The 27,244-nt window shown below is 43.1% G+C and overlaps 1 protein-coding gene across 1 annotated transcript in view; it reads right to left on the bottom strand.

Moving 5' to 3' along the window:
• Positions 1 to 785: 785 nt before the first annotated feature.
• rorb (RAR-related orphan receptor B) overlaps positions 786 to 27,244 on the bottom strand; it is a 101,626-nt gene continuing 75,167 nt past the window's right edge. The window contains exons 5-10 of the mRNA XM_068028870.1: positions 23,369 to 23,490; positions 19,396 to 19,528; positions 14,221 to 14,328; positions 8,806 to 8,916; positions 8,519 to 8,631; positions 786 to 941 (exon numbers count right to left, since the gene is read on the bottom strand). Of these exons, the coding sequence (XP_067884971.1) occupies positions 786 to 941; positions 8,519 to 8,631; positions 8,806 to 8,916; positions 14,221 to 14,328; positions 19,396 to 19,528; positions 23,369 to 23,490 (743 nt within the window). The remainder of the gene's footprint in view (positions 942 to 8,518; positions 8,632 to 8,805; positions 8,917 to 14,220; positions 14,329 to 19,395; positions 19,529 to 23,368; positions 23,491 to 27,244) is intronic.

Genomic DNA, 27,244 nt, shown 5'->3' with positions numbered 1-27,244 from the left:
TGTTACTTTAAAAAAGCATTAAAGGTTTTGGAGCAGAAATGACTTGGTAGTAGTCATCACTGCAGCTAAAAGGCCAAATACTACCTTTTTTGTTTTGAGTTTGGTCATTCTGTGCAACTTTATACATAAAAATATAGTTTAATGTGGAAAACTAGTGCTTTTTTAAAATCTAGAATTTACATTTACAAGCAACAAATCCCTAAAACCCTCTTTACATATAATGTACTAGAATCCACACTCAATTTCTCAACAATCCAGACAAGGCTTTTGTTTATATCTTTTTTCTCTGACATCTTTTCCCCAATATATATTTTCATACTTATATAATGGAAACATCAAATCCTCAAATACATCAAAAATAAAATTCTAAGAGCCAACAAAAGAAATGAAGAAAATACACACAGAAACAGTTAAGTCTAGTAGGCCAAATTCTCTTAAATTATATCCAAGTCACAAATAGAAGGAATAATACTGTGAAATCACTGTTCAAGTTATAAAACAGCATTAACCAGCATCTGATTGTTAAAACTTACCCCCAAAACAGATAAATGTCGAATGACTTAACTTTTGTACATTTTCTGACCAGTTCCACAAAGCTTCGGGTCAGGTGCCGTATTTACATTCTTTAATCGGTAGCAGTGAAAAAGAATCTATTTAAGTGCAGGACATTCCTAGTGTTGCAGTAGTGATTTTTTTTCATTTAGAAGTCTCGAATTTACACGTCTTGTGTCTTTGTCTGAAGAGAGCTTCATTTCAAGCACAGTGGCACGTGCCAGCCACCACCGTCACTTGGGGATGGCCGAAGAGTCTGGGTTAAAAAGCTCCTTATAGAGGGGAGGAAACAGGCTGTTGGCTGTCTCTGGGTGCAACAGCTTGAATGCCTGGAGCTTGTCGGTGTGCAGGTTGCAAAGTGCAGTTAAAGTTGGTAATCTTGAGATCAGCTGTAAGAAACAAAAAAAAAGCCTTAAATTCCATCACAAACAATGGTTCCTTATACCCGATTTAATAATGACAGCATAAATGCTGACAGTAAACCTGGACTAGCAAGGCTGGCGGCCTTTTTTGTTTCAAAATTGAGTTTCTCATAAGGAAGGACAAGGCCCATAATGCAGGATGCTACTTGTAGTATAATGGTCTGAAAGGGTTAATGTGAGAGAGTGTAAACAATACATCCTACGATGATGTTGTAAGAGATCATATGCAAGAGAGACTACAGCATAGATGCAGCATGGCCTTTGGAGGAGTCACACAGGCTAGAGTGGAGTGTAAATAGTTATAATGAAATTAAGATTAATATTTACCTACTACAGACCAAGAATCTCTCTGGCTAGACTAAATAAGGTGGCAGCATACTGAACCAACATATAACATGGTGGCAGAGGTGGGATCGAGAACAACAGACATTCTTACAATCGTACACCCTGAAGAAAAATTTGAAGCAACTAGCTGAAAAAGCCTGACCTGGAGGAAAGCATCAAAAAACTGCAGATTTCAAGAAGAGGCTGAGGAAAGCTTCGCAGCTGTGGTGAGTGATAGGCTGCTCCACAGAACAGAAGTGTGGCTGCCTGCAAATCAATTCCAATGATCAGGTGTGTAATAGTGCCAAAGGTCGAGGAATTGCATTAAAAGCCTTTGAAGGGCTTAAAGTAATTTTCTGAAGGTAGCGGGTTAGGAAAGAAAAACTGGTAAAACCCAATCCTTCATGGGCTGAACACGAGGGCAAAAAGTGGGAAACCCCTGCGAACTGCCAAAAAATGCAGGAAATCCCCCAAACACAGCAGGGCTCCATTAAGGCAGCCAAGCCTGAAGAAAAACAAATAAACTGAAGTTGTCAAAGAAAGTGGAAAACCCTAGAACAGTCTATTAAAACAGCAGGGAACACTCAACAGCACCTGTGACACTCCATTAAAGCAAGCTAGCCTGAAAAACAAGTTTCTTAAAGGGGAACACTCTATAAAATAAAGAAACATGGATCAAAAATTGGGATTGCTGGAGAGTTTCCAAACTCAAGAAGGGCTCAATCAGATTCAAAACTGGGTATTATGGAGAAAAAGGTTTCACAGATACAGAATTGCATTTAAGTTAGACAGTCAGTCTGAAGCAGAGCAAGTGGCTACACTGTTGTATTCTATTGGGGCTATAGCAGATGATGTAATTGCCAGTTAAGGTCATAATAAGGGATCTGCCAAATTCGACAAAGTTTTAAAAGCTTTTGATTCTTATTTCAAATTGCAGAGTAATAAGATTTTGGAAAGAGCAAGATTCAACAAAAGAGTCCAGAAACAGGGTGAAACAGTCAATACTTTTATCAATGAGAGTGTGGAGACCTTAAAGCAGAATTGATAAGAGATCGTATTGTTTTGGGGGTTGCTGATGAATCCCTATCAGATTTATTGCAGTATAAAGAAGACCTCACTTTAGATAAAGCTTTTCAGCTGGTGAGGCAAACTGAGGTCTGAAAGAACAGAGCAATCCTGCGAGGTGAAGAAAGATTTTGGTTCAGGAAACCTCGTGCGATTGTTCAGTTCCTTCATCAGAGAGAACTGAGAAAGAGGCACCAGGATAAAAAGGTACACTGGGGAACGGGGGAGGGAAGCGAAAAATGCCTTTAAACCCTGCCAGCGATATGGTGCCAAAAGTACCCACAAGCGCAAATAATGTCCTACAAATAGAGAAGAATGCTTTTATTGTAGAAAAATAGGGCATTTCAGTAAAATGTGCCAAAGTAAAATCTTAACTAACTCAAGTTCTAAAGAAAAAGCATTGAAGAATAGAATGGTTAATGAAGTTAAACAACCTCCTGAAGCAAAGCAATGAAAACATTTTCTTGTCAAGATTAATGACATGAATCAGGCATTTTGGTCTGCAGACATACATGTCAACGGACATATCACTAATTTCAAACTTGACACCGGATCAATATAATGGTCTTATCAAATAAAGAGCCATCTCTATCCACACACTTTTTGCAACCAACGGAAACTCAGTTACATGGCGCAGGAGGGGTTGTACTTGAATTGAAGGGGAAGTTACAGGCAACACTTCAGTACAAGGAAAAGCAGATATTAGAAACACTATGTCTTAAGAAATCAGGACTTCTCAATCTTAAGTAGAGAGCTTTTATTGACATTCATCTTATAGAGAAAGTAGAAGAAGTTAAACAAGAATCCAGGAGTCACTTTCAAGAGAAATTCCCAAATTGTTCACAGGTCTAGAGAGAATGAGCTGGGACAGAGGGAGAGCCCCCCATCCCAACCTGAGCACTGCAGAGAGTCCGGATTCCGCCAGAGAGCCCGCCCAATGGACAGAGAACCCGAACACCACAGCACAGCTCACCCAAGGACTATCAGAGCGAGAAAAGAGAAATGCAGCAAGTTCCTGCAGGAGTTCTACATGGACAGAGAACTCGGGAAGAAGCAAGTCCAACAAACTTGTCACGCGTAGAGGCAAGATGAAGATTGCATCTATGTCCGCCAATGTTGCAAGCAAAGTTGGCCACAACAAAGTCCCAAGGGTAAGAGGATGAAAATCTTCTTCAAACACAGAAGATACTTTACCATAGTGGATGATTTGCTGGTATATGATGAGAGATTGGTGATTCCAGAGTCACTCAGCATAGATATCTTGGATAAAATACACCAGGGCCATATGGACATAACTAAATGTAGATCACCGGCTCAGGCATGTGTGGTAGCCAAGAATCTCAAAGGATATTGAAGAACTGATTTCAAAATGTGACGTATGTGCAGTTCACAGACAGGATCAGAAAGATCCTCTAATTTCGACCCAATTTTCAACTAGACTGTGGAATGGTTGGCAATGTATCTATTCTTACATACAAACATAACATACGAATGAGGAGCAGGAGTAGGCCACTCAACCCCGCTCTGCCATTCAATAAGTTCATGGTTGAACTGATTACTCCACATTTCCACCTACCCCCGATAACCTTCCACCCCCCTTGCATAAGATCCTATCTAATTATAGTGATTACTTCTCAGGATGGACTGAGGTTAAACAGATGTACACAACAACTACTGAAGCAGTCATCAGAGCTTTACAAGAAGTTTTCGCAACACATGGTATACCTGATCAGATAGTATCTGATAATGGACTACAATTTGCAAATGATTTGTTCATGCACTTTGCAGAAAAATGTGGATTTGTTCATCTAGGTCTCCACAATCTAATGGAGAAGCTGAGCAAGCAGTTAAAGCAATGTTGAAGAAAAATCAAGATTTCCAATTAGCACTTGACTGCTCCATTATTGTGCAGATTAGCACCATCAGAACTCTTAATGGGAAGAAAACTTCAAATGCAACTTCCAATTCTACCCAAGTAATTACTTACAGGGTTACAAAGCAACGATTATCAGAAAGTACAAGACAAAGAAAAATCTTTTCAGAAGAAACACGCCCATAATTATAACAGGAAATACTGTACCAGATAATTACCAAAGTTGTCAGAAGGGCAAAAGGTATGGGTGCGAGGCCAAAACAGAGGAGTAATTCTCCAGAAAGAGGAGAATCAACAGCAATCTTATTTACTAAGAAATCCAGAATGTACTAGAAGCATACGAACATACGAATTAGGAGGAGTAGGCCACTGAGCCTTCTCTGCCATTCAATAAGATCATGGCTGATCTGATTGCAACCTCAAATCCACATCCCTGCCTACCCACGTTAAGCTTTCACCCCCTTTCTTATCAAGAAGCTATCTACCTCTGTCTTAAAAATATTCAAAGACTATGCTACCATCAGGAGGCTTCTGAGCTCCAGGACATCACGACAGGAGTCCCTGAGGGTAGTGTCCTTGGCCCAACCATCTTCAGCTGCTTCATCAATGACCTTCCTTCAATCATAAGGTCAGAAGTGGGGATGTTCGCTTATGATTGCACAATGTTCAGCACCATTCTCGACTCCTCAAATACTGAAGCAGTCCGTGTAGAAATGCAACAAGACCTGGACAATATCCACACTCGGGCTGATAAGTGGCAAGTAATATTCGAGCCACACAAGTGCCAGGCAATGATCATCTCCAACAAAAGAGAATCTAACTATCTCCCCTTGACATTCAATGGAATTACCATTGTTGAATCCCCCACTATCAACATCCTAGGGGATACCATTGACCAGAAACTGAACTGCACCAGCCATATAAATACTGTGGCTAAAAAAGCAGGTCAGAGGCTAGGAATCCTGTGGCGAGTAACTCACCTCCTGACTCTCCAAAGCCTGTCCACCATCTACAAGGCACAAGTCAGGTGTTTGATGGAATACTGTCCACTTGCCTGGATGGGTGCAGCTTCAACAACACTCAAGAAGCTCGACACCATCCAGGACAAAGCAGCCCGCTTGATTGGCACCCCATCCACATTCACTCCCTCCACCACCGACGCACAGTAGCAGCAGTGTGTACCACCTACAAGATGCACTGCAGCAAAGCACCAAGGCTCCTTAGACAGCACCTTCAAAACCCGCGACCTCGACCAACTAGAAGGACAAGGGCAGCAAATACATGGGAACATCACCACCTGCAAGTTCCCATTCAAGTCACACACCATCCTGATTTGGAACTATATCGCCATTCCTTCACTTTCCCTGGGTCAAAATCTTGGAGCTCTCTTCCTAACAGCACTGTGCGTGTACCTACCTCACATGGACTGCAGGGGTTCAAGAAGGCAGCTCACCACCACCTTCTCAAGGGCAATTAGGAATGGGCAATAAATGGTGGCCTAGCCACCGATGCCCACATCCCATGAATGAATTAAAAAAAACACCTTTTCAGGAATCCAGTTCCCTCTAAGAGAAAAATTACTTCTCATAGGTGACCCCTTATTTTTAAAGTGACCTCCAGTTATAGAATCATACAATGGTTACAACACAGAAGGAGGCCATTCGGCCTGCCATGTCTGTGCCAGCTCTCTGCAAGAGCAATTCACCTAGTCCCATTCCCCTGCCTTTTCTTGCAAATCTTCTTGCCCTCCCTCTTTCACTTTCTCCCTTTCACTCCCCCAACTGCGGTTAATCCTTCAGGGGTTCCAGCCCTTTGGATTTGTGCCCCAACCACCCACCGCTCCCCCTCCCGCAATGACCATAGCATCAGTTCTTCCATAATCTTTCCCCAGCTGCTTGCTCAAACTGCTCTCTCTCTAGCCTCTAAAGCACCCAAGCATCATTCACTGTAGGGTGCAACTTGTTGGGAGTGATAGCAACCCCTTGCATAAGAATTGGCAGTAAAAAGTAAACAAAATAATGACCACAAAGGCTTCAAACACTGAATAGATGATTCACAGCACAATATGCCACAAGTGAGAAACTGCCTGAGTGGTACTTGAATTTATTTTGTTTCCTCTCAAACCCTGATCACTTCCTCATAGTATTTGGTCCCCGGCTGGTTGTGCAATGTGTGAGCCCCAGCTCCAGCTCTCCTCCAGCCCCAGCCTCAGCCCCAGCTCTTCCCACAGCCCCAGCCTCAGCTCCAGCTCTAGATCTTCCCACAAGAGGAAATATCCTTTCCACATCCATCCTGTCAAGACCCCTCAGGATCTTATATTTTTCAATCAAGTCACCTCTTACTCTTCTAAACTCCAGTGGATACAAGCTTAGCCTGTCCAACCCTTCCTCATAAGACAACCCGCCCATTCCAGGTATTAGTCGAGTAAACCTTCTCTGAACTGCTTCCAATGCATTTACATCCTTCCTTAAATAAGGAGACCAATACTGTACACAGTAGTCCAGATGTGGTCTCACCAATGCCCTGTATAACTGAAGCATAACTTCCCTACTTTTGTATTCAATTCCCCTCACAATAAAACATAAAATTCGATTAGCTTCCCTCATTATTTGCTGAACCTGCATACTAACTTTTGCGATTCATACACTAGGACACCCAGATCCCTCTGCATCTCAGAGCTCTGCAATCTCTCACCATTTAAGATAGCATGCTTCTTTGTTATTCTTCCTGCCAAAATGGACAATTTCACATTTTCCCACATTGTACTCCATTTGCCAGATCATTGCCCACTCACTTAACCTATCTACACCCCTTTGTAGCCTCCTTATGTCCTCTTCACAACTTACTTTCCCACCTATCTTTGTGTCATCAGCAAATTTAACAACCATACCTTCGGTACCTTCATCCAAGTCATTTATATAAATTGTAAAAAGTTGAGGCCCCAACACGACACACCACTCGTTACATCTTGTCAACTAGAAATGATCCATTTATGCCCACTCTCTGTTTCCTGTTAGCTAGTCAATCTTCTATCCATGCCAATATGTTACCCCCGACACCATGAGCTTTTATTTTCCGCAATAACCTTTGATGTGGCACTTTATCAAATGCCTTCTGGAAATCTAAGTACAGTACATCCACCAGTTCCCCTTTATCCACAGCACATGTTACTTCTTCAAAGAACTCCAATAAATTAGTTAAACATGATTTCTCTTTCACAAAGCCAAGTTGACTCTGCCTGATTACCTTGAATTTTTCGAAGTGCCCTGCTTTAACGTCTTTAATGATAACATCTGTCTTAGAGAAAATGTTAGAAGTTAAGCTAACTGGCCTGTAGATTCCTGCTTTCTATCTCCCTCCAATTTTGAATAAAAGAGTTACATCTGCTATTTTCCAATCGAATGGAACCTTCCCAGAATGAAGCCAATTTTGGAAAATTAAAACCAACACATCAACTATCTCACGAGCCACTTCTTTTAAGACCCTAGGATGAAATCCATCAGGACCCGGGGACTTGTCAGCCTGCAGCTCCAACAATTTGCTCAGTATCACTTTCTTGGTGATTGCAATTTTCCCTCCCTTTCATTTCCTGATTTACAGCTATTTCTGGGATGTTACTTGCATCATCTACAGGGAAGATCAATACAAAATACTTGTTCAATTCATCTGTCATCTCGTTATTTTCCATTATTAATTCCCTAGACTCAATTTTTATAGGACCACCGCTCACTTTGTTAAATCTTTTCCTTTTAAAATCTTTGTTTTTATATTTCTAGCTAGCTTTCTCTCATATTCTAATTTTTCCCTCCTTATCAATCTTTTAGTCATTCTTTGCCATTTCTTATATTCTGTCCAATCTTCTGACTTGCCACCCATCTTTGCGTAATTATATGCTTTTTCTTTAAGTTGATACTATCTTTAACTTTTTTTAGTTTACCACGGAATTTTTCTTTCTTGTTGGAATGTATCTATTCTGTGTATTCTGAAATATCCCCTTAAATGTCTGCCACTGCATCTCTATTGACCTATCCTTTAACCTAATTTGCTAGTTCAATTTAGCTAGCTCTGCTTTCATGCCCTCATAATTGCCCTTATTTAAGTTTAAAATACTAGTCTTAGACTCACACTTCTCTCCCTCAAACTAAATGTAAAATTCAATCATATTATGATTGCTGCTACCTAGGGGTGCCTTCACTATGAGGTTATTGATCCACACATCACATTATCGCTCCTCCACAACTCTGACGCACCTATTTGACCAATTAGTCAGCTCAAAGAGTACCTTTGCTAATGTGTCATCGTCCAGGTGATTTTTCTGAATCACATGCTGTAGTGCAAAATAAACCTTTTCCTGTAGCTTTTGAACCTTCCTAGGTTCCATCAACCATGGTCGATCTGAAGGAAGTAGAGAGAATACAGAAGTACTGTCACAGGACTAATTTTCTTCTTTCTTAAAAAGCAGATCCATTTAAATAGTGCATGAACTGGGCCACTGAATCAGGAATTGTTCTTTAATTAAAAAAAAAAGGATTTGAATAGCACCTATGCGTATTAGATAAAGACACTCACCTGGTGATATCAGAACAGCAGCTGAAAACAAAGCTATTTCCTCCTCGGTCAGCTGAAGGGAGCATAAACTCTTAGCAAAGTCGAATACAGCAATGACTAGGTCATCACATCCTGCATGCAAAACAAATATCAACTCTTAAGATCAACAGCACTTAAAGAACATTACAATGTGCTCATTTTTAAAATTCATTCATGGGATGTAGGCGTCACTGGCCAGGCCAGCATTTATTGCCCATCCCTAATTGCCCTAGAGAAGGTAGTGGTGAGCTGCCTTCTTGAACCGCTGCAGTCCATTCGGGGTAGGTATACCCACAGCGCTGTTAGGAAGGGAGTTCCAGGATTTTGACCCAGCGACAGTGAAGGATGGTGTGTGACTTGGAGGGGAACTTACAGGTGGTGGTGTTCCCATGTATTTGCTGCCCTTGTCCTTCTAGTTGGTAGAGGTCGCGGGTTTGGAAGGTGCTGTCTGAGGAGCCTTGGTGCGTTGCTGCAGTGCATCTTGTAGATGGTACACACTGCTGCCAGTGTGCAGCGGTGGTGGAGGGAGTGAATGTTTGTAGATGGGGTGCCAATCAAGTGGGCTGCTTTGTCCTGGATGGTGTCGAGCTTCTTGAGTGTTGTTGGAGCTGCACCCATCCAGGCAAGTGGAGAGTGTTCCATCACACTCCTGACTTGTGCCTTGTAATTGGCTTTGGGGAGTCAGGAGGTGAGTTACTCGCCGCAGGATTCCTAGCCTCTGACCTGCTCTTGTAGCCACGGTATTTATATGGCTACTCCAGTTCAGTTTCTGGTCAATGGTAGCCCCTAGGATGTTGATAGTGGGGGAATTCAGCGATGGTAATGCCGTTGAATGTCAAGGGGAGATGGTTAGATTCTCTTTTGTTGGAGATGGTCATTGCCTGGCACTTGTGTGGTGCGAATGTTACTTGCCACTTATCAGCCCAAGCCTGGATATTGTTCAGGTCTTGCTACATTTCTACACGGACTGCTTCAGTATCTGAGGAGTCACGAATGGTGCGGAACATTGTGCAATCATCAGCGAACATCCCCACTTCTGACCTTATGATTGAAGGAAGGTCATTTATGAAGCAGCTGAAGATGGTTGGGCCTGGGACACTACCCTGAGGAACTCCTGCAGTGATGTCCTGGAGCTCAGATGATTGACCTCCAACAACCACAATCATCTTCCTTTGCACTAGGTATGACACCAGCCAACGGAGAGTTTTCCCCCTGATTCCCATTGACCTCAGTTTTGCTCGGGCACCTTGATGCCATACTCGGTCAAATGCTGCCTTGATGTCAAGGGCTGTCACTCTCACCTCACCTCTTGAGTTCAGCTCTTTTGTCCATGTTTGAACCAAGGCTGTAATGAGGTCAGGAGCTGAGTGGCCCTGGCGGAACCCAAACTGTGCATCACTGAGCAGGTTATTGCTAAGCAAGTGCTGCTTGATGGCACTGTTGATGACACTTTCCATCACTTTACTGATGATTGAGAGTAGGTTGAAGGGGCGGTAATTGGCTGGGTTGGACTTGTCCTGCTTTTTGTGCACAGGACATACCTGGGCAATTTTCCACATTGCAGGGTAGATGCCAGTGTTGTAGCTGTACTGGAACAGCTTGGCTCGGGGCGCGGCAGGTTCTGGAGCACAGGTCTTCAGTACTATTGCCGGAATATTGTCAGGGCCCATAGCTTTTGCAGTATCCAGTGCCATCAGTCATTTCTTGATATCATGCGGAGTGAATCAAATTGGCTGAAGACTGGCATCTGTGATGCTGGGGACTTCAGGAGGAGGCCGAGATGGATCATCGACTCGGCACTTCTGGCTGAAGATTGTTGCAAATGCTTAAAATATGACTGACATTTATTTCAATTCTATCGATACTTATTTAGATAAATCAGTCTTATTGCTGCTTAGCAGTAACAGTACAACAACATGGCAAGCTAATACTTCAGAAAATAATGCGGGCAGTTTTTGTATATCAAAATGGGCAAGGAGTACTCCACCCTCCCACAAGAACCATTGTTGCGGTTAGCAAGTGGAATCGGTGAGCAGCCAGCACTAGTTACACTCCCTTTTGGATTGCTGATTAGGAGAAGAATTCCAGTGGGGCGATCTCTACTTAAAGGTTACTTTCAGAGCCCTAAAGGGGCCATGTGGGATAACACACAGTAATATTCTGGAGCAGTAGGCAGAATGACTTCGACTAGGGCTCCAGATTCTCAGGTGCACCATTGAATATGCACACAAGCCAAGTCAACAGCAAGGAGGAAATTTTCTTCCCCTCCTTCATTTAGTTACTCTTTAATTTATTTTAATCATGTCTTCCATCCTTTCACACCCTTCAATTGATTCAGCAGGAATGGGCACTGATGACTGAGCATGTAAATGCCAGGAGAATTGTTCCTGGGACTTGGATGCAGTGCAGGAAAAAAAATGAATGATCTCACTAGAACTGCTATGGTCAGGCTCCCCTTTCATGTCTCCCTTACTCTTTACACTGTCCTGCATAAGTCTAGCTTTGCCCCAGCATTATCAATCCTTCCCTTGCCTACTTTTCATGTTGCTCCTCAAGACAGCATGGAATACTTCACTCTACCTCTTTCTAGCTACACTCACATCTAGGAAACCTGCTACTACACTCATAACAACTGCCCACTCTTGGTCAAACTTACCGCTGCTTTCTCTCATCATGTATACTATGCTAGGATGCCTTATACAGTTGAAAACACCTTAAGCAGGACACACACTAATCCACTTCCACTATTCTGGCTGGAGAAGCTGGCACAAAACCGAAGGAAAAGGTTGAGAACAGAAGGAGATCCTACCTCTATACAGATAGTGAAACCAATAGAAGGGGCCACCATCAACATCATTGGCTGAGAGGGAGCAGAGCATTGAAGATGCCCAAGCTGGAAGCCAGGCACAACTGGACATTTGGGCATTTTCTTTTCCTTTTCTTTTTCTATTTTACTCTCTCACTAACATATTCATGCCATCACACACACAGTATGAGTGGTGGTTTGTGCTGCCACTCATCTGCTACTGTTTACCTTTGCCACTACATGCTAACCCTATCATTCTCCCCTTTTGATAGGTCCATGAGATGACTTGGATCTTACTGCTGCAGACTGAGGGGGAGAATAATCCCATAGAGCCACCATCATTCAGCCTCTCCTCAAGCACTAGGGTAGAAAGTGGTATCTTTGCGTGATGTAAATGGTGAGTTAGAATGATCTGCATTGAGTAATTCACTGAGCACAAGTCAGCAGAAGTAGACACTGGTGGAAAGGACAGCTAAGGAAACAGCTCACTGGAGGGCAAGCTTATATCAGATCTCCAGTGCAAAGGGCAGAGATGTACCATTTACAACAACGATAACAAGCATTTATACATCACTGTTAACATAGAAAAACATCCAAAGCTGCTTCAGGAGGCGGTCTAATCAATATCTTTACAAATTCAACGACCTTAAAATTATAAGCAATACCCAGTCTCCCATTGGCCTCTCTCTTATGGTCTTTTCCACCTGTAATTCCACCTTTTAAGATCTACTGGAGTAAATTACCATGGGAGTTCTCCCACTTGTTGACCATAGCCTTGATGGAAGAGCTATGGAGACTCCAAGAATCCTCATTGAAATTCATCCCCATCACCCCATGTATCTATACCCTTAGAACTCTGTTCTTCATTTGGTTAAGAATCTTACCATTTACCTTCGCTATTCTTTTTCCCAAAATGTACTATACAGAGAAGAGATCTTGGTTCAGATCGATAAAGCACACCACTCCCAGCACCCAGTCATGCTGAGAACATTTCAATAAAAGCAAAATACTGCGGATGCTGGAAATCTGAAATAAAACCAGTAAGTGCTAGAAACACTCAGGAGGTCTGGCAGCATCTGTGGGGAGAGAAGCAGAGTTAACTTTTCAGGTCAGTGACCTTTCATCATTGACCTGAAATGTTAAACTCTGCTTCTCTCTCCACAGATGCTGCCAGACCTGCTGACTATTTCCAGAAATTCCTGAGAATGCACCATTCAGTGCATTCCCTTTATTTATACGCGCTGTGACTTACTCATAAAAAAAAATCAACTGAATGAGTCAAAAAATGTTCCTTTCCAAATCCATGCTGCCCTTCGTTGGGCCATGTCTTTCGCAGTGTTCACGAATTTAATCTCATATTATGGAGTCTTTTTTTTATTCATTCATGGGATGTGGGTGTCGCTGGCCAGGCCAGCATTTATTGCTTATCCCTAATTGCCCTTGAGAAGGTGGTGGTGAGCTGCCTTCTTGAACCGCTGCAGTCCATTTGGGGTAAGTACACTCACAGTGCTGTTAGGAAGGGAGTTCCAGGATTTTGGCCCAGCGACAGTGAAGGAATGGCGATATAGTTCCAAGTCAGGATGGTGTGTCGTTTGGAGGGGAACTTGCAGGTGGTGGTGTTCCCATGCATTTTCTGCCCTTGTCCTTCTAGTTGGTAGAGGTCACGGGTTTGGAAGGTGCTGTCTAAGAAGTCTTGGTGTGTTGCTGCAGTGCATCTTGTGGATGGTGCACACTGCTGCCACTGTGCGTCGGTGGTGGAGGCAGTGAATGTTTGTGGATGGGGTGCCAATCAAGCGGGCTGCTTTTTCCTGGATGGTGTCTGTGAGCTTCTGTGTTGCTGGAGGTGGGGGTGAGGGGTCCCTTGCCTGCCAGCAGCGTTAATTGGAAATTCTGGCATGCACCGGCCACAATTCTCTGATTGGTCAAGGAATAATGGGTGATATGTGCCTAAACCTCTGGAGCAAGGCCGCCCCTTCCCCAGCAACATAGACTCATCAAAGTAACCCTGGCAGTTACTCGCTGAAGAGTAATGTAGGATTAATTGATCACTAACCACCCTTGCCCTGATTTTGAACAGTAATGCAACATTTGCTACTCTTCGGTCCTTTGACACAATTCCTGCTTCCAAAGATTATTTAGAAAATGATGATTAGCTCCTCTGTGATCATCTCACTGGCGGCACAGTGGCGCAGTGGTTAGCACCGCAGCCTCACAACTCCAGGGACCTGGGTTCGATTCTGGGTACTGTCTGTGCGGAGTTTGCAAGTTCTCCCTGTGACTGTGTGGGTTTTCGCCGGGTGCTCCGGTTTCCTCCCACAGCCAAAAACTTGCAGGTGATAGGTAAATTGGCCATTGTAAATTGCCCCTAGTGTAGGTGGTAGGGAATATGTGATTACTGCAGGGTTTGTATAAATGGGTGGTTGTTGATTGGCACAGACCCAGTGGGCTGAAGGGCCTGTTTCAGTGCTGTATCTCAAAATTAAAAAAAATAAATCTCCTGGGCTTGCAATTTTGTTTTGCTTTTGTTCCTATTAACTTTTTTAATATAGGAAAGGTTTCAAAACATGGAATGTACAAAAGCCTTGTCTTACCGAGAGCTTTGAATGTTTGCATGCCTCCATATTTCCCTTCAAAAAGCACTGTGTTGTTCAGTGGGTTAAAGGCACGGCACATTCTGACCAACACCACCTCCAAACAACCTAAAATAGAGACAGAGCAGTTTACCAGATTATACAGTGATATGATAGCATTTTTGATCTGAAAGCAAGACAAGTATTTAGAAAATGCATAATCTAAATTATTGAGGTCTATAAGACAGGTTTAAAGCTGCAGTATTCCCAGCATTTTGCTAATTTTAGATCAATTTCCTAAATTGAAAACTAAACAGCTTAAGCTCTGTACTGTGAAAATCGTTTCAATTGGAGCTGTCATTTTGTGGCTTGCTATTATAAAACGTGAATTATTTAGAAAAGAATTATTGCATAAATGAGTATTGGACATTTAAACAAGAACTTCTGACCAAAGCTCAGAAGAGATAGGCTGCAGTAAGATGATGATTACCTATCTTGTGAGTAAGTTTCACAGTTAGGTTCCTATGTTGAAGCATACAAATTTTTAAAAATTTGTCAAACTCCTACTCGTCCTTCATCAGTTCAATGCACAGTTCGTACAAAGAGAAGGATAGTGTGTTGATAATTTTGCAGGCCATGGGCCACAAGTGGAGGGTGGTTACTGTTGAATATTGTGGAAATATGATATGGAAGTTTTGTTGTTTTGCTTAACATTGCTTTGATAAGACATTAATGTCTATCCTGAGGGCTAAAACGTATATGTTTCCTGTTCACTTGCACATCTATATCATTTTAATACATTTGTTTAATATTCCAGTTGTTCTAGGATGCTGATGAGTTGGACCTCACGTGTGCCTACTGCTATCTGAACAGTTGACTGTTGAAAGCACTGCTAGGTGCACTGACTTTGAATTCAAAGCTTGTATTTTACCTGAGACAGTCATTTACTGGAAAAAGGTGAAAACTTCAGAGTTCTGAGAAAAACAGTCCTATGATCAGAGGTGTGACCAGAGACATGTGGCTGGTGCTCAAGTTTCAGTTTACCAGATTACAGACTGCAGTGTTGAGAAAAACAGCAAGCTGTTTAAAAATAGTTGACAAGGCTGCTGAATTGAAACAAGCTGGGAGTTGTTGGTTTTAAAAACAAAGTCTTGATTCTGGGAGCTGGCCATTGGCAAATACCATATGCCACAGCTGTTTTCTGAGACCTAAAGAGCTACAGGTGAAACCACACCATCAAAAGTGTCGTGAGCAGGTCAGGGCCGAAACAATTTAAGGGAGGAATGCAAGGCTCGCAATCAACAAAAAGACTTTACTTCCATTTCAGCATCTTGGAGGATAGGAGTTGGACATCTATCTACTTTAACTTCCAACTAAATCCCGATAAGCAGCTCATCTCAGAATGGTAGTGAATTTCTTGAATGTGTACAGGATAATTTTCTGCAACAATAGGCTGAATTTTCTTGGCCCAGTGGAGGACCGGGGCGGGGGGAAGGGCTGGTGGCTGGGAAATAGGGGCATGCTGGGAAATGGATTGGCTGCCCACTCTATGGAGGTGTACGAAAAGAAACTTGCAAGGGATATCAAAATCAACACAAAAACTTTTACAATTATATTCGGATAAAAGGGTGGTTTAAAGCAATGTAGGCCCCTTAAAACTGGCAATCATGATCATGGCAATCGGTGGAGAGAAAAACAGAGTTAATGTTTCAGGTTGGTGACTCTTCATCAGAACTGAATCATTAACTCTGTTTTTCTCTCCACCGATGCTGACAGACCTGCTGAATATTTCCGGCACTTTCTATTCTCATTTCAGAGTTCCAGCATCTGCAGTATTTTTCTCTTATGTTAAGTAATTATTTTGCCTCTGTATATACAGTAGAGGATGAGGATAGCATGCTGGACATCCCAAGGAAACTAATGTTGAATCAGGGACGGAGGTTCATCAAAATTAACATAAGCAAAATAAAAGTAATAAAGAAAATAATGGCAATAGGAATTAACAAATCCCTAGGACCAGATGGTTTTCATCCCGGAGTTTTAAAGGAAGCAGGTGAGAACATTGCAGATGCCTTAACTATAATCTTCCAAAATTCTCTTGATTCAGGAACCATTCCTTTAGATTGGAAAATTGCACATGTCACTCTGTTATTTAAATAAGGGGAGACAGAGAGAGAGAGAGACAGAGAGAGACAGAGAGACAGAGAGAGAGAAAGAGAGAGAGAGAGAGAGAGAGAGAGACAGACAGAGAGAGAGACAGAGAGAGAGAGAGAGACAGAGAGAGAGAGAGAGAGAGAGAGAGAAATACCATGGAATTATAGACTAGTTAGTTTACCATTTGTTGTTGGAAAATTTATAATTAATTATGAAGTAACTGAACACCTTAAAAATTTTCAACTGATCTGAGAGCCAACATGGTTTTGTAAAGCGTAGAAGCTGCCTGAGGAAAATGGTTTAATTTTTGAAGAGGTGACTAAAGTAGCAGACATGGAAATGTCTATGGTTGTTATTTATAACTTCCAGAAGGCATTCGAAAAATTTCCTCTTAAGAGACTGTTAGCTAAAGTCGTAGTTCATGAATTTGAGGGCAAATTATTGACTTGGTCAGGAGATTGGCTGAATGGCAGGAGACAGCAAACAGGGACAATGAACAGGTACCCGAATTGACAGGAAATGACTGTGACATCCCACAAGGACCTGTGTTGGGGGCTCAACTATTCACTGTATTTATTAATGAATAGAAGACGGGATTAAAAAAAACACATATGCAAGTTTGCTAATGCCATAAAGATAGGCGGCATTGTAGGAAGTGTAAATGGAAGCATAAAATTACTAATAGATTTAATAGGTTAAGTGAATGTGCAAAACTGTGGCAAATGGATTTCAACATAGGCAAGTGTGTAGTAATCCACATTGGCCCTAAAAGGATAAGAAGAAGAAGAAGAAGAAGAGTGCAGCACCAAAGAGACATGGGGTCCAGGTACATAGATCATTAAAATGTTATGAACAGATACAGAAAGTAATCAAAGAGGCTAATGGAATGTTTGATTTTACACCTTTTAGTGTCAGCTGTGGCTTAACTGGTAGCATTCTCACCTCTGAGTCAGAAGGCTATAAGTTCAAGTCTAAGACTTGAGCACAAAAATCCTGGCTGATACTCCAATGCAGTACTGAGGGAGCCCTGCATTGTCGGAGGTGCTGTTTTTTGGAAGAAATGTTAAATCACGGCCCAGTCTGCCCCTTCAGGTGGGCATAAAAGATCCAAGGGCACTAGGGTGAATTTTATGCTCTCCCCCATGGTGGGTTTGGAGGTGGGAAAAGCATAAAATCAGGTGGGATGGTGGCAGGGGGTGGGGGGGGGGGGGGGGGTGGGGGGAGGTTCCCGCCACAATCCCACCTACGCCAAAATTTAGTCCTATTGAGGCCTTTAACTGGGCAAATAGACCCCAATTAAGGGCCTCTTCCCACCATAGCCGCACAAAAAAAATGCGGGCTGCTTCTCGGCTCTGGGGCGGTGGGTGGCAGTCCCTCGTTAAAAGGCATTTAGTGCCTGATCAAGGGACCTGGCATCGGGAAGGGGGGTGGGGAGGGGCCCGCTGAGGGCCACCCCCCTGCCGCCGAACCCTCTCCCCCCACTCAGTGAGACCCCTCCCGACCTGACCTACCCGAGGCCTGGCTCCAGCGCTGCTCCTCAGCCTCCGGTACAGCGTCAGCCTCTGATTGGCCAGCAACTCTGCAAAAGCAGGACTTCCGATGACGGGGTCCTAGGTCCTATAGAAGGCCTGCCGTTTCCACTTAAGTGCTTGCTTGGCACTCAATTTGGTGAGCTTTCCGGAAAACAGGCGACACGGGGATCTCGGCATCAGTTTCTCCGGACATCGAGACCCCCCGCCGCCAGGATAAAATTCCCCCCACTATTTCATAGAAGAGTGGGGGAGCTATCCACGGTGTCCTGGCCAATATTTATCCTTCAATTAACGTCACAAAAACAGATTATCTATTGTGGAAGCTTTTTGTGAATGTATTGGTTGCTGTGTTTCCTATATTTCAACAGTGACTACACGTCAAAAGTACTTTATTGGATGTAAAATGCTTTGGGATATCCTGAGGTTGTGAAAGGCACTATATAAATCTATAAGTCTTTCTTTTACTTCCTTATCTAAAGGAATAGAATACAAGTGGTTAGATGTCATGTTACAGCTGTACAAAGTCCTGGTTAGACCACAGCTATCGTGATGTGAACAGCTCTGGACATCACACCTTAGGAAGGATATAATTTGGATTTGTTAGAATGATACCAGGACTCCAAGGGTTAAATTATGAGGCGAGCTTTCACAAACTAGGGTTGCATACCCTGGAATTTAGAAGATTAAATGGTGATTTGATTAAAGGCTTCAAGATATTAAAGCAAACTGACAGTTTCTCTCCATCTACCCTATTTCTGCTCTTTGGGGAATCTGGAACGAGGGAACATAGCCTAAAAATTACAGTCGGGCTTTTCAGGAGTGAAGTTAGAAAACAATTCTACATTCAAAGGGTGATACAAGTTTGGAACTCTCTTCCACAAATGGCAGCTGATGATGGTCCAACTCTCAATTTTAATTCTGAGATTGATAGACTTCTGTTTACCTCATATCCCTTAATACCTTCAGTTAAGGCCGGGTATGTGGAGTTCGGTCACAGATCAGCTACGATTGCATTGAATGGCGGAACGGGCTTGAGGGGCTAAATGGCCTATGCCAGTTCCTATGTTCCTATTGGGTGAAAGAGCTGTTATTAGCTCAGCGGAGTGTTTGGCAGGTGAGGTTCAATACCTGAAATAGCTAACTCTAAAAAACTTCACTGCCCTGTGACAATGTAGATCATTGGGGAAAATATTCATTCTCAAGCAGCCACTAGATCTTTACCAGCATGAACCTGCTCAACTTAGTTTTGAGCTTCCATCTTAACTTCTGTTAAAGTAAAGGATAATAATTTGACAGTGCAAGACAGGATCATGGTTGAAATATTAGCATTGTATCATCGACTCCACAACTGTGCTTGGCTGTGAATGTAAACATGGAAAATGGTTTTGCAGCAACTATTACCATGATGGCATTGCCCCTTAAATATTGGCTGTTTTGATATTTATGCCTTACCCCAGCAACTAAATGACAGCCACCTTACACATTACTGAGGTATATTTGTAACCCATACCTGATTTGAGAAGGAGAATTTGATCGTTCTGACACAAATCCATGAACCCTGTAATGCGTTTGGCAAACTCGACTACATACTGTATTGCATGTGTGACCTGAATTGCACACTGCTGCCATATGACTTCCCTCACCTTTTAAAAGAAAAAAAATACAGTAATGGGAAGAAAAGAGAAACAAACCACATAGAATATTGTGTGTGTGTTAGAAACATATGCCACAAAGAGCAAAAGTATTTTGAGGAGGATACCACAGAGAAAGACATTGTGTTGTTCCTGAATAATGCTCCTGTAAAGCACCTTGGGACGTTTTATAACGTTAAAGGCACTATATAAATATAAGTTGTTGTCGTTGTTGAAGTTAGCATTGAGCATTCCTGGAACAGTTTTGCAGCAGAATTGTAAAAGTGTTAGAATGGGAATGGGTGGAGGACTTGAAGTGCCTGCATCTTTCTCCTAGGTATTCTGCATTGGTCTGCTTTGAATACTGCATTTAACAACATTTGGGTGGCACCGTGGCACAGTGGTTAGCACTGCAGCCTCACAGCTCCAGCGACCCAGGTTCAGTTCTGGGTACTGCCTGTGCAGAGTTTACAAGTTCTCCCTGTGACTGCGTGGGTTTCCACTGGGTGCTCTGGTTTCCTCCCACAGCCAAAGACTTGCAGGTTGATAGGTAAATTGGCCATTGTAAATTACCCCTAGTGTAGGTAGGTGGTAGGAGAATGGTGGGGGTGTAGTAGGGAATATGGGATTAATGTAGGATTAGCATAAATGGGTGGTTGTTGGTCAGCACAGACTCAGTGGGCTGAAGGGCCTGTTTCAGTGCTGTATCTCTAAATAAAATAAAAACTTTGGGCCATAGCTGCCTCCCCCATTTATCCATCTATTGCCCCTATCTAGTTTCACCTCAATTGGGAGTTATTTTTACCTTTTACTTTAAAAAAAAAACTTTTTCATTGCCCGACTGAAATTACCTTAATCTATTTACTACCTTTTTTTTGCAGACCTTTAAACCCATCAGAGGCTTCTTTGTGACACTTAACTTTTATATCATTCTTTCCCCCTTGTTTTGTTCACTTTTCAGTTCTTACAAAGGATCTACACCTGAAATATTATCCATGTTTTGTTTTTGCAGACAAAGCTTCTGTATAGTTGTAGGGGGAGGCGGTGGCGTAGTGGTATTGTCACTGGACTAGTAACCCAGAAACCCAGGGTATTGCTCTGGGGACATGGGTTCAAATCCCACCACAGCAGAAGGTGGAATTTGAATTCAATTAATAAATCTGGAATTAAAAAGCCAGTCTAATGATGGCCATGAAACCATTGTCAATTGTTGTAAAAACCCATCTGGTTCACTAATGTCCTTTAGGGAAGGAAATCTGCTGTCCTTACTTGGTCTGGCCGACATGTGACTCCAGAGCCACAGCAATGTGGTTGACTCTTACATGCCCTCTGAAACGGCCTAGCAAGCCACTCAGTTAGGGCAATTAGGGACGGGCAATAAAATACTGGCCTGGCCAGTGACGCCCACATCCAATGAATAAATAACAAAAAAAAGCACTTCCTGTCTCTATTTCCGACTTGAACATTTTATATATACTTTTGCAGTGAATGATATATAAAATAAGATCATTTCTGTCCAATTATTTTAATTAGAGTTAAAACTATTCTGGGCTTTAAGAGTCAATCATGAGTCACCTAGGGTGGAATTTTGTGTCGCGGCAGAGGTTCCACCCACTGGCTTAAAAGTAGGGGGCAAGCCTACCTCCGCCAAGCCTGAAAGCCACACAGTGATTATGCATGGCCCAGGTCCTGTCTTCAGGAGCTGCTAGCCAATCAGCAGGCCAGCAGCTCCTCAGTCCTAGCAGCACTACCGGGACCGGTGGGCACCCAAAGGTGAGTGGTGTTTCGGGCCTTGCCAGGGAAAATAGGTTGGGCTGCAGTGAGGGGTGTGGGGGTCGATTAGGAGTGCATGGGGGAGGTGCTGCACTGGGGCGGCTTGTGCCACGAGGGGGCCCTCCTTGGGGCACGGGGTGCCCACACCCCTCAAGGAAGCCACTTGGTTTTACCAGGCAGCCTCCTTAGGTGGAGAAGTCCCTAGCTGCTGCTGGTATCTGGCAATTAATTGTCCACCTAAGGGCCTCAATTGGCTTCAGGCAGGTGGACCATTTTCAACCTCCCTCGCTGCTGGTAAAATGACAGCAAGGCAGGTAAATGATGGGAACCTCTGCCTCCCACTCATTTTTACACCCACCCACCCCCCGCCTCCAATCTGCTCCTGGGGAGGTGGGGGGTGGTGGTGTAATATTCTGGCCCTAATCAATGCTTCCTAATTTATCTCTTCTTCTATAATAAAAACAAGTAGTGCTGGAAATATTCAGCAGGTCTGGCAGCATCTGTGGAGAGAGAAGCAGAGTTTAACGTTTCAGATCAGTGACCCTTCTTCAGGGTGAAACATTAACTCTGCTTCTCTCTCCACAGATGCTGCCAGACCTGCTGAATATTTCCAGTATTTCTTGTTTTTATTTCAGATTTCCAGCATCCGCAGTATTTTGATTTTATTATCTTTTATTCTATCTGGCTTCTTTCAATGGTGATGTTGTCCTATACTATGGGCTAAATTTTCCTAGCCCATTGGAGATGGGCTGGGAGGTGCAAAGGCTGGCAATATGGCAGGAGAAGGTATTGGGAGGGGAGCCCAATGTCTTCCCTCGGAGTGCGATATTGCCAGTGGCAGGAAATGTGGCATCATGGCAGCCTGCCTGGCAGCCATCTTAACCACTTAGATGGCCAATTAAGGGCCACTTCCTGCCTCTGTGGGCATTTTGCCTGTGTCAGGAAGGTTTGTCGTCAGAGACCCAGTGGAGATCCTCCTATATGGGCACTCCATGGCCCATGAAGGCCCCCCCACCAGTAATGGCTGCTTCTGCGGTAACGGTACTTCACTACAAAACTGCACCCCCCCCAATCCCTGATCACCAGGGCCTGCCTGCCTAGCCCCAGTGTCCTGCAACTCAAATCACCTGTTTTCAAGGGCACCCCGCCATGGACGTGCCCTCTCCCTGGAACTGCAGCCTCGGCACTGGCCACCGCTAGCAGTGGCACTGCTGAGGCTGCCAAGCTGCCAGCCCTCTCATTGGGCTGGCAGCTCTTGCAGGCGGGCCGTCATCCTTAATTGGATGGTGGCTCCAGCAGCGGCCTCTTAATTAGCTGCCTCTGGCAATATGCCGCCCCAGGGCTCCGCTTTTGGCTTGGGCGGCGAGACTTCACCATCAATGAGAAAAATCAGCCCTATAATCCATGGGCCTTTACCTCAGTTTCTCAACACAATGATTTAAAATAAATATGGCTGTAGCACATTGGTGGCACAATATAACCCCAAAACTTTGAACTGCATCTGCATGATATTTTTCAGGAGTTGGGACAGCAGGAGTGATTCCATGAGTTGACACTTCCAGCAGAAGTGTCACTTGCAGGAAACACAACTCAGGAAGTTGCAGACACCCAGGGATTGTTCCGTGGACAGAAAATCATAGGCTGCACACCAAAAATTTCCCTGCGAGCACTGTTTTCTGCTGAGAATTAATGAAAAAGGGGAAGCCCAGCAATTAATATTGAGAAAAAAGACTAGAACTTATATGTTATCTATGAAGCTTTCTTCAGGTGGGACTTTTCAAAAAAGGAAACAAAAGAACAGGTTGTGTGTAGTCTGTGGAGGGAAAGAACTTGAAAACCAAAAGGTTTTTTTCCCTCATTCCACACTTTCTCATGCTCTTAAATGTGACCTCACTTTTCTTCCTCTCTATCAATCCAGGCCTCAGCTCAAGAAAGCCTGTTGTTATGAAGTTTTCCTTTCAACACACCAGTACCACCTCTGATCATTTGCTAATACAATCCTTGTGTTCTCCCCTTCATACTTTTTTGAGTCTTTTTATTTGAATGGAAATGTAAATATCCTTTAGAGACCATGGTTACCTTGTTTTGGTAAACTTTAATTTCTTCATATGTGTGCGTCTGCCATGCCAACTGCTGAAGTTCCTCCACTGTGTACTGACATGTCTCCAAGTGGGACTTTATAATATTCTGTGCGATACGATCTGAGGATAGCGATATATATATAATCAAGAAATAAATAAATTGATCGACTCACACATTTAAATCTTGATACCATGATGACTCGAAGATGTGTACTATAGACGTAGTAAAAACTTCAGCTGGCATTTTACAATACTTGCTTTTTAACCTTTTAAAAACAAAGAGGATTATTGCACTGAAAAGCTGTGAAAATATATCACCAGATTCTGCACTGCTGCATAAGAACACAAGTAATTTAGAAACAAGGAAATTCCATTAGGCCAATGAATTTGGCTCTTTTCAACTGATTTTGACCCCATCTACCTGCCTTCATAGCATATTTCTCAAACTTTTCTCTCTCCAGTAACACATCTTGGTAGTTACCTCTTGAACCCAGATATGCTACTCATTTCAATGTATCACCTTCATAATTTATTTCATAAGACTTCTTTACTTTCTTTAAAGAGGTTCTGCCCGACTTCCCTCCTTTCCTCTAACTTTATAATTATTAGCTATTGCTCCCCCTAATATTTGAGCAATTTTTTTGGGTGAGCTTTTAATAGGACTCTCACCTCTTGGTCAGAGAGTTATGGGTTCACCCCTACTCCAGAAATTTGAACACAAATATCTAGAGTGACTCTCTAGTGCAAAACTAGGGAAGTGCTACACTGTCGGAGGTGCCGTCTTTTGGATCAGACATTAAACCGAGGCACTATCTGCTCTCTCAGGTGGATGTAAAATATCCTATAGCACTATTCTGGAGAAGAGCAATGGAGTTATCCTCGGTGTCCTGGCCAATATTTATCCTTCAGTCAACATCGCAAAAACAAATTATCTGGTCATTTTCACATTGGTATTTGTGGGAGCTTGCTATGCACAGATTGGCTCCGGCATTTCCTACATTACAATAGTGACTACACTTCAAAAGTACTTCATTGGCTGTAAAGCACTTTGGGAAGGCGATATATAAATAAGTCTCTTTTCAAAAAAATTCTGCAAAGTCTCCTCTTTTCCAAAGAAGGCAAGGCCATCCACGAGAAGCCTTCCTTGTAATTTAAATTCTATAGGCAGGATGGAGACAGATTCCCTAAATGGATGCTCCTGGCATGAAATGACAGTGGCAAGGAGTGTTGGTTAGGAAACTGTGGACTGACAGTGTCTGATCAAGGCATGGGTGGAAAACCAGGTGCTAAAGGCCTCTGATTTGCTGACCACTCCTCTCTGTGAGAGCACTCAACGCTCAGAGTGAGGTATGTCTGTCCCAATGCGAGTGTAAAGCAGAGATTTTTTTTAACCTACTGTACATGTGGTTTTGCACTGTGCTTGGTTTCAAAAATGTTTCACGTTTTGTTATGTACTCTATCAACTTTTATATTGAATAAAAATGCTAAACATTAAAAAAGATTTAAATATTTAAAAAGGAAGTTTTTCAAGGTTAACGTATAACAAGGTGCATCGGCAGCAAATGTCTTGTGGTGATGTAGTAGAGGTAGGAAAGCAATAGGAATTTACAGTTCATTCCTTTGAATGTACAATGACAGAGCTGTACTGTAACATGGAGGGCAAATCAATTATCCAGACCTGTGTGATAATATCAGTGAAAGGGTTATGTTTAACCAACTTTTATTTTGTAGTTTGTTCTTGAGCAAATCAAAAAAGAGAGAAGTATGCATACAATGAAAATGCTAAAAAACTAAACAGAAAATGCAGCCTGTTAAAATGTAAATGCCCCTCTCCGAGGTCCCTAGCACCACTGGACACCAAAGACACACAGGCATTGCTTGTGGTTGGCGTTGCTCAGGTGCAAGTGGAGGGAAACAGGTCATAGGATGTACTTTCTTTATTTGCATTGTGACGGAACATACCTGCCTGTAGCTGATTGGGCATTTTATATGCTTACCTACAAAAGCAACAGAAATTCTGATGGACAAGGGAAAGTGAAGGGGACTTGTCCCATTTTTGCTGCCTGCAAACAAGACCATCGCATTTTTGTGCCAATTTCAAAGTGGAATTTCAGGGTTGACATGCAATGGTAAAATTTGTGCCCTTTGAAGTTTTCATATTACATTGACAAATCTGAGGTGCGTACCCAGGGAACATTGATATTGATTTGAAAGACAATGTCACATTGCTCACATTTTTTGTTAAGAATAGTTAGCGCTATTTTCTTTTAATTCCAGTTTTCCAATCCGCACCCTATTCTCAATTGATCTGTGGATTGTTCCTCTTTCTGCTAGTGTCTAGTTAATATAAATATATAATACGCTAGCTTATCAGAGTGCTAAACTTCTTATTGTGAAGGACAAAGTGTATTTTTGCTCTGACATTGACAGGGGCTGATTTTCCAAGCTGGGAGCAAGGGTGGTGGGTGTGGGTGGGGGCGGTGGAGATTTGGTTGGAAAACCCAGAAGTCCAAGTTTCCCCACATGTTGTGGAGTTTTAACCCAGAAGCATTCCAGAGTAGGTCATACCTCCAGGGAAGGAGCCTGCAGCTGTTAGTGGAAGTTTAGAGGTGGGGCAGGGGGAGGGGGAGGGGAGGGGAGACACTCAAGGATTGCAAGGAGAGTGGGAGGAGGCAAATGACAGTGGGTGCCTCTTTCACCTGGCTGCAATTTGAATGCAGATATAAGGGAGCTGTTCATTGTCTTGATGTTTCAGCTACTAGCAACAGAGGGCTGAATCGCTATGCTCTGCTTATTTATTGTTCAGAAAGGCCGCACCAACATGGGTCTCATACACCCAATTTGTCTAGTACCATGAGAAGAAGAACAAAGAGAGAGGCTAAGGAGGGCTCTTTTCCCTCAACTCATGATGCGTGAGCGCCAGCAATAGGCAGAACAGGAAGGCGAGGATGCTCCGAATGATGATAATCCAGGATTGGCCTTATCAAAGACGGGCACTGGCATGTCATCGCATCCTCGAGACAAGGACAAATTACCTACAAATGTCAGAGAGGCAATGCCAGAGACGTCTAAGGATGTCAAGTGAAATGGTCACAGAAGTTTGTTGGATCCTGCAGCCACTCAGTTTTGGTCCCATGCCAGTTGCCCTCAAGGGGACTGCTGCACTCAATTTTTTCTGCAGCAGCTCCTTCCAGGGATCCACGGGTGACATATGTGGCATCTCACGACACACAGGTATATCAAAGAGGTGACCAATGCCCTTTCTCGACATGCCAATGATTTCATCTACTTACCTGTAGATGAAGACAGCCAGGTAGCAAGGTCTGTAGCCTTTGGTGCCATTGCTGGCTTCACTAGAGTGCAAGGAGTGATCGACTGTACTCATGTGGCCTTAGAGCTCCCTGGGACCAGCCTACTGTCTTTGTCAATTGCAAAGGCTTCCATTCTTTAAACATACAGCTGGTTTGCGACCACAGGAGAAGAATCATGCATGTTTGCGCACGTTTCCCAGGGAGCTGTCATGACTGCTACATTTTGAGGAATTGCCAGCAATTTTCGAGGAACCAGGCAAAGTGGACAGATGGATCCTGGGTGACAAGGGTTGATGACACCAGTACGTCATCACCAAAATGCTGAAGAGAGGTACAATGCTGCTCATGCATCCACCAGAGCCATCATTGAACACACCATTGGAATGCTAAAAATGCAATTCCGTTGCCTTGACCGGTCTGGAGGGGCTCTTCAGTATGCGTCACGAATAATCATTGTCTGCTGTGCCTTGCACAACCTTGCAATTAGACACGACAATATTCTGCAGGCAGAAGAACAGGAGGAACACCAGTCCTCCTCAGATGAGGATGATTATGAAGAGGGT

Source organism: Heterodontus francisci, chromosome 4 (assembly GCF_036365525.1).
Source record: "Heterodontus francisci isolate sHetFra1 chromosome 4, sHetFra1.hap1, whole genome shotgun sequence".
Classification (NCBI taxonomy): Eukaryota; Metazoa; Chordata; class Chondrichthyes; order Heterodontiformes; family Heterodontidae; genus Heterodontus; species Heterodontus francisci.
Note: the sequence above shows the minus strand (reverse complement) of the source record. Positions and strands in the feature narration are given on the sequence as shown.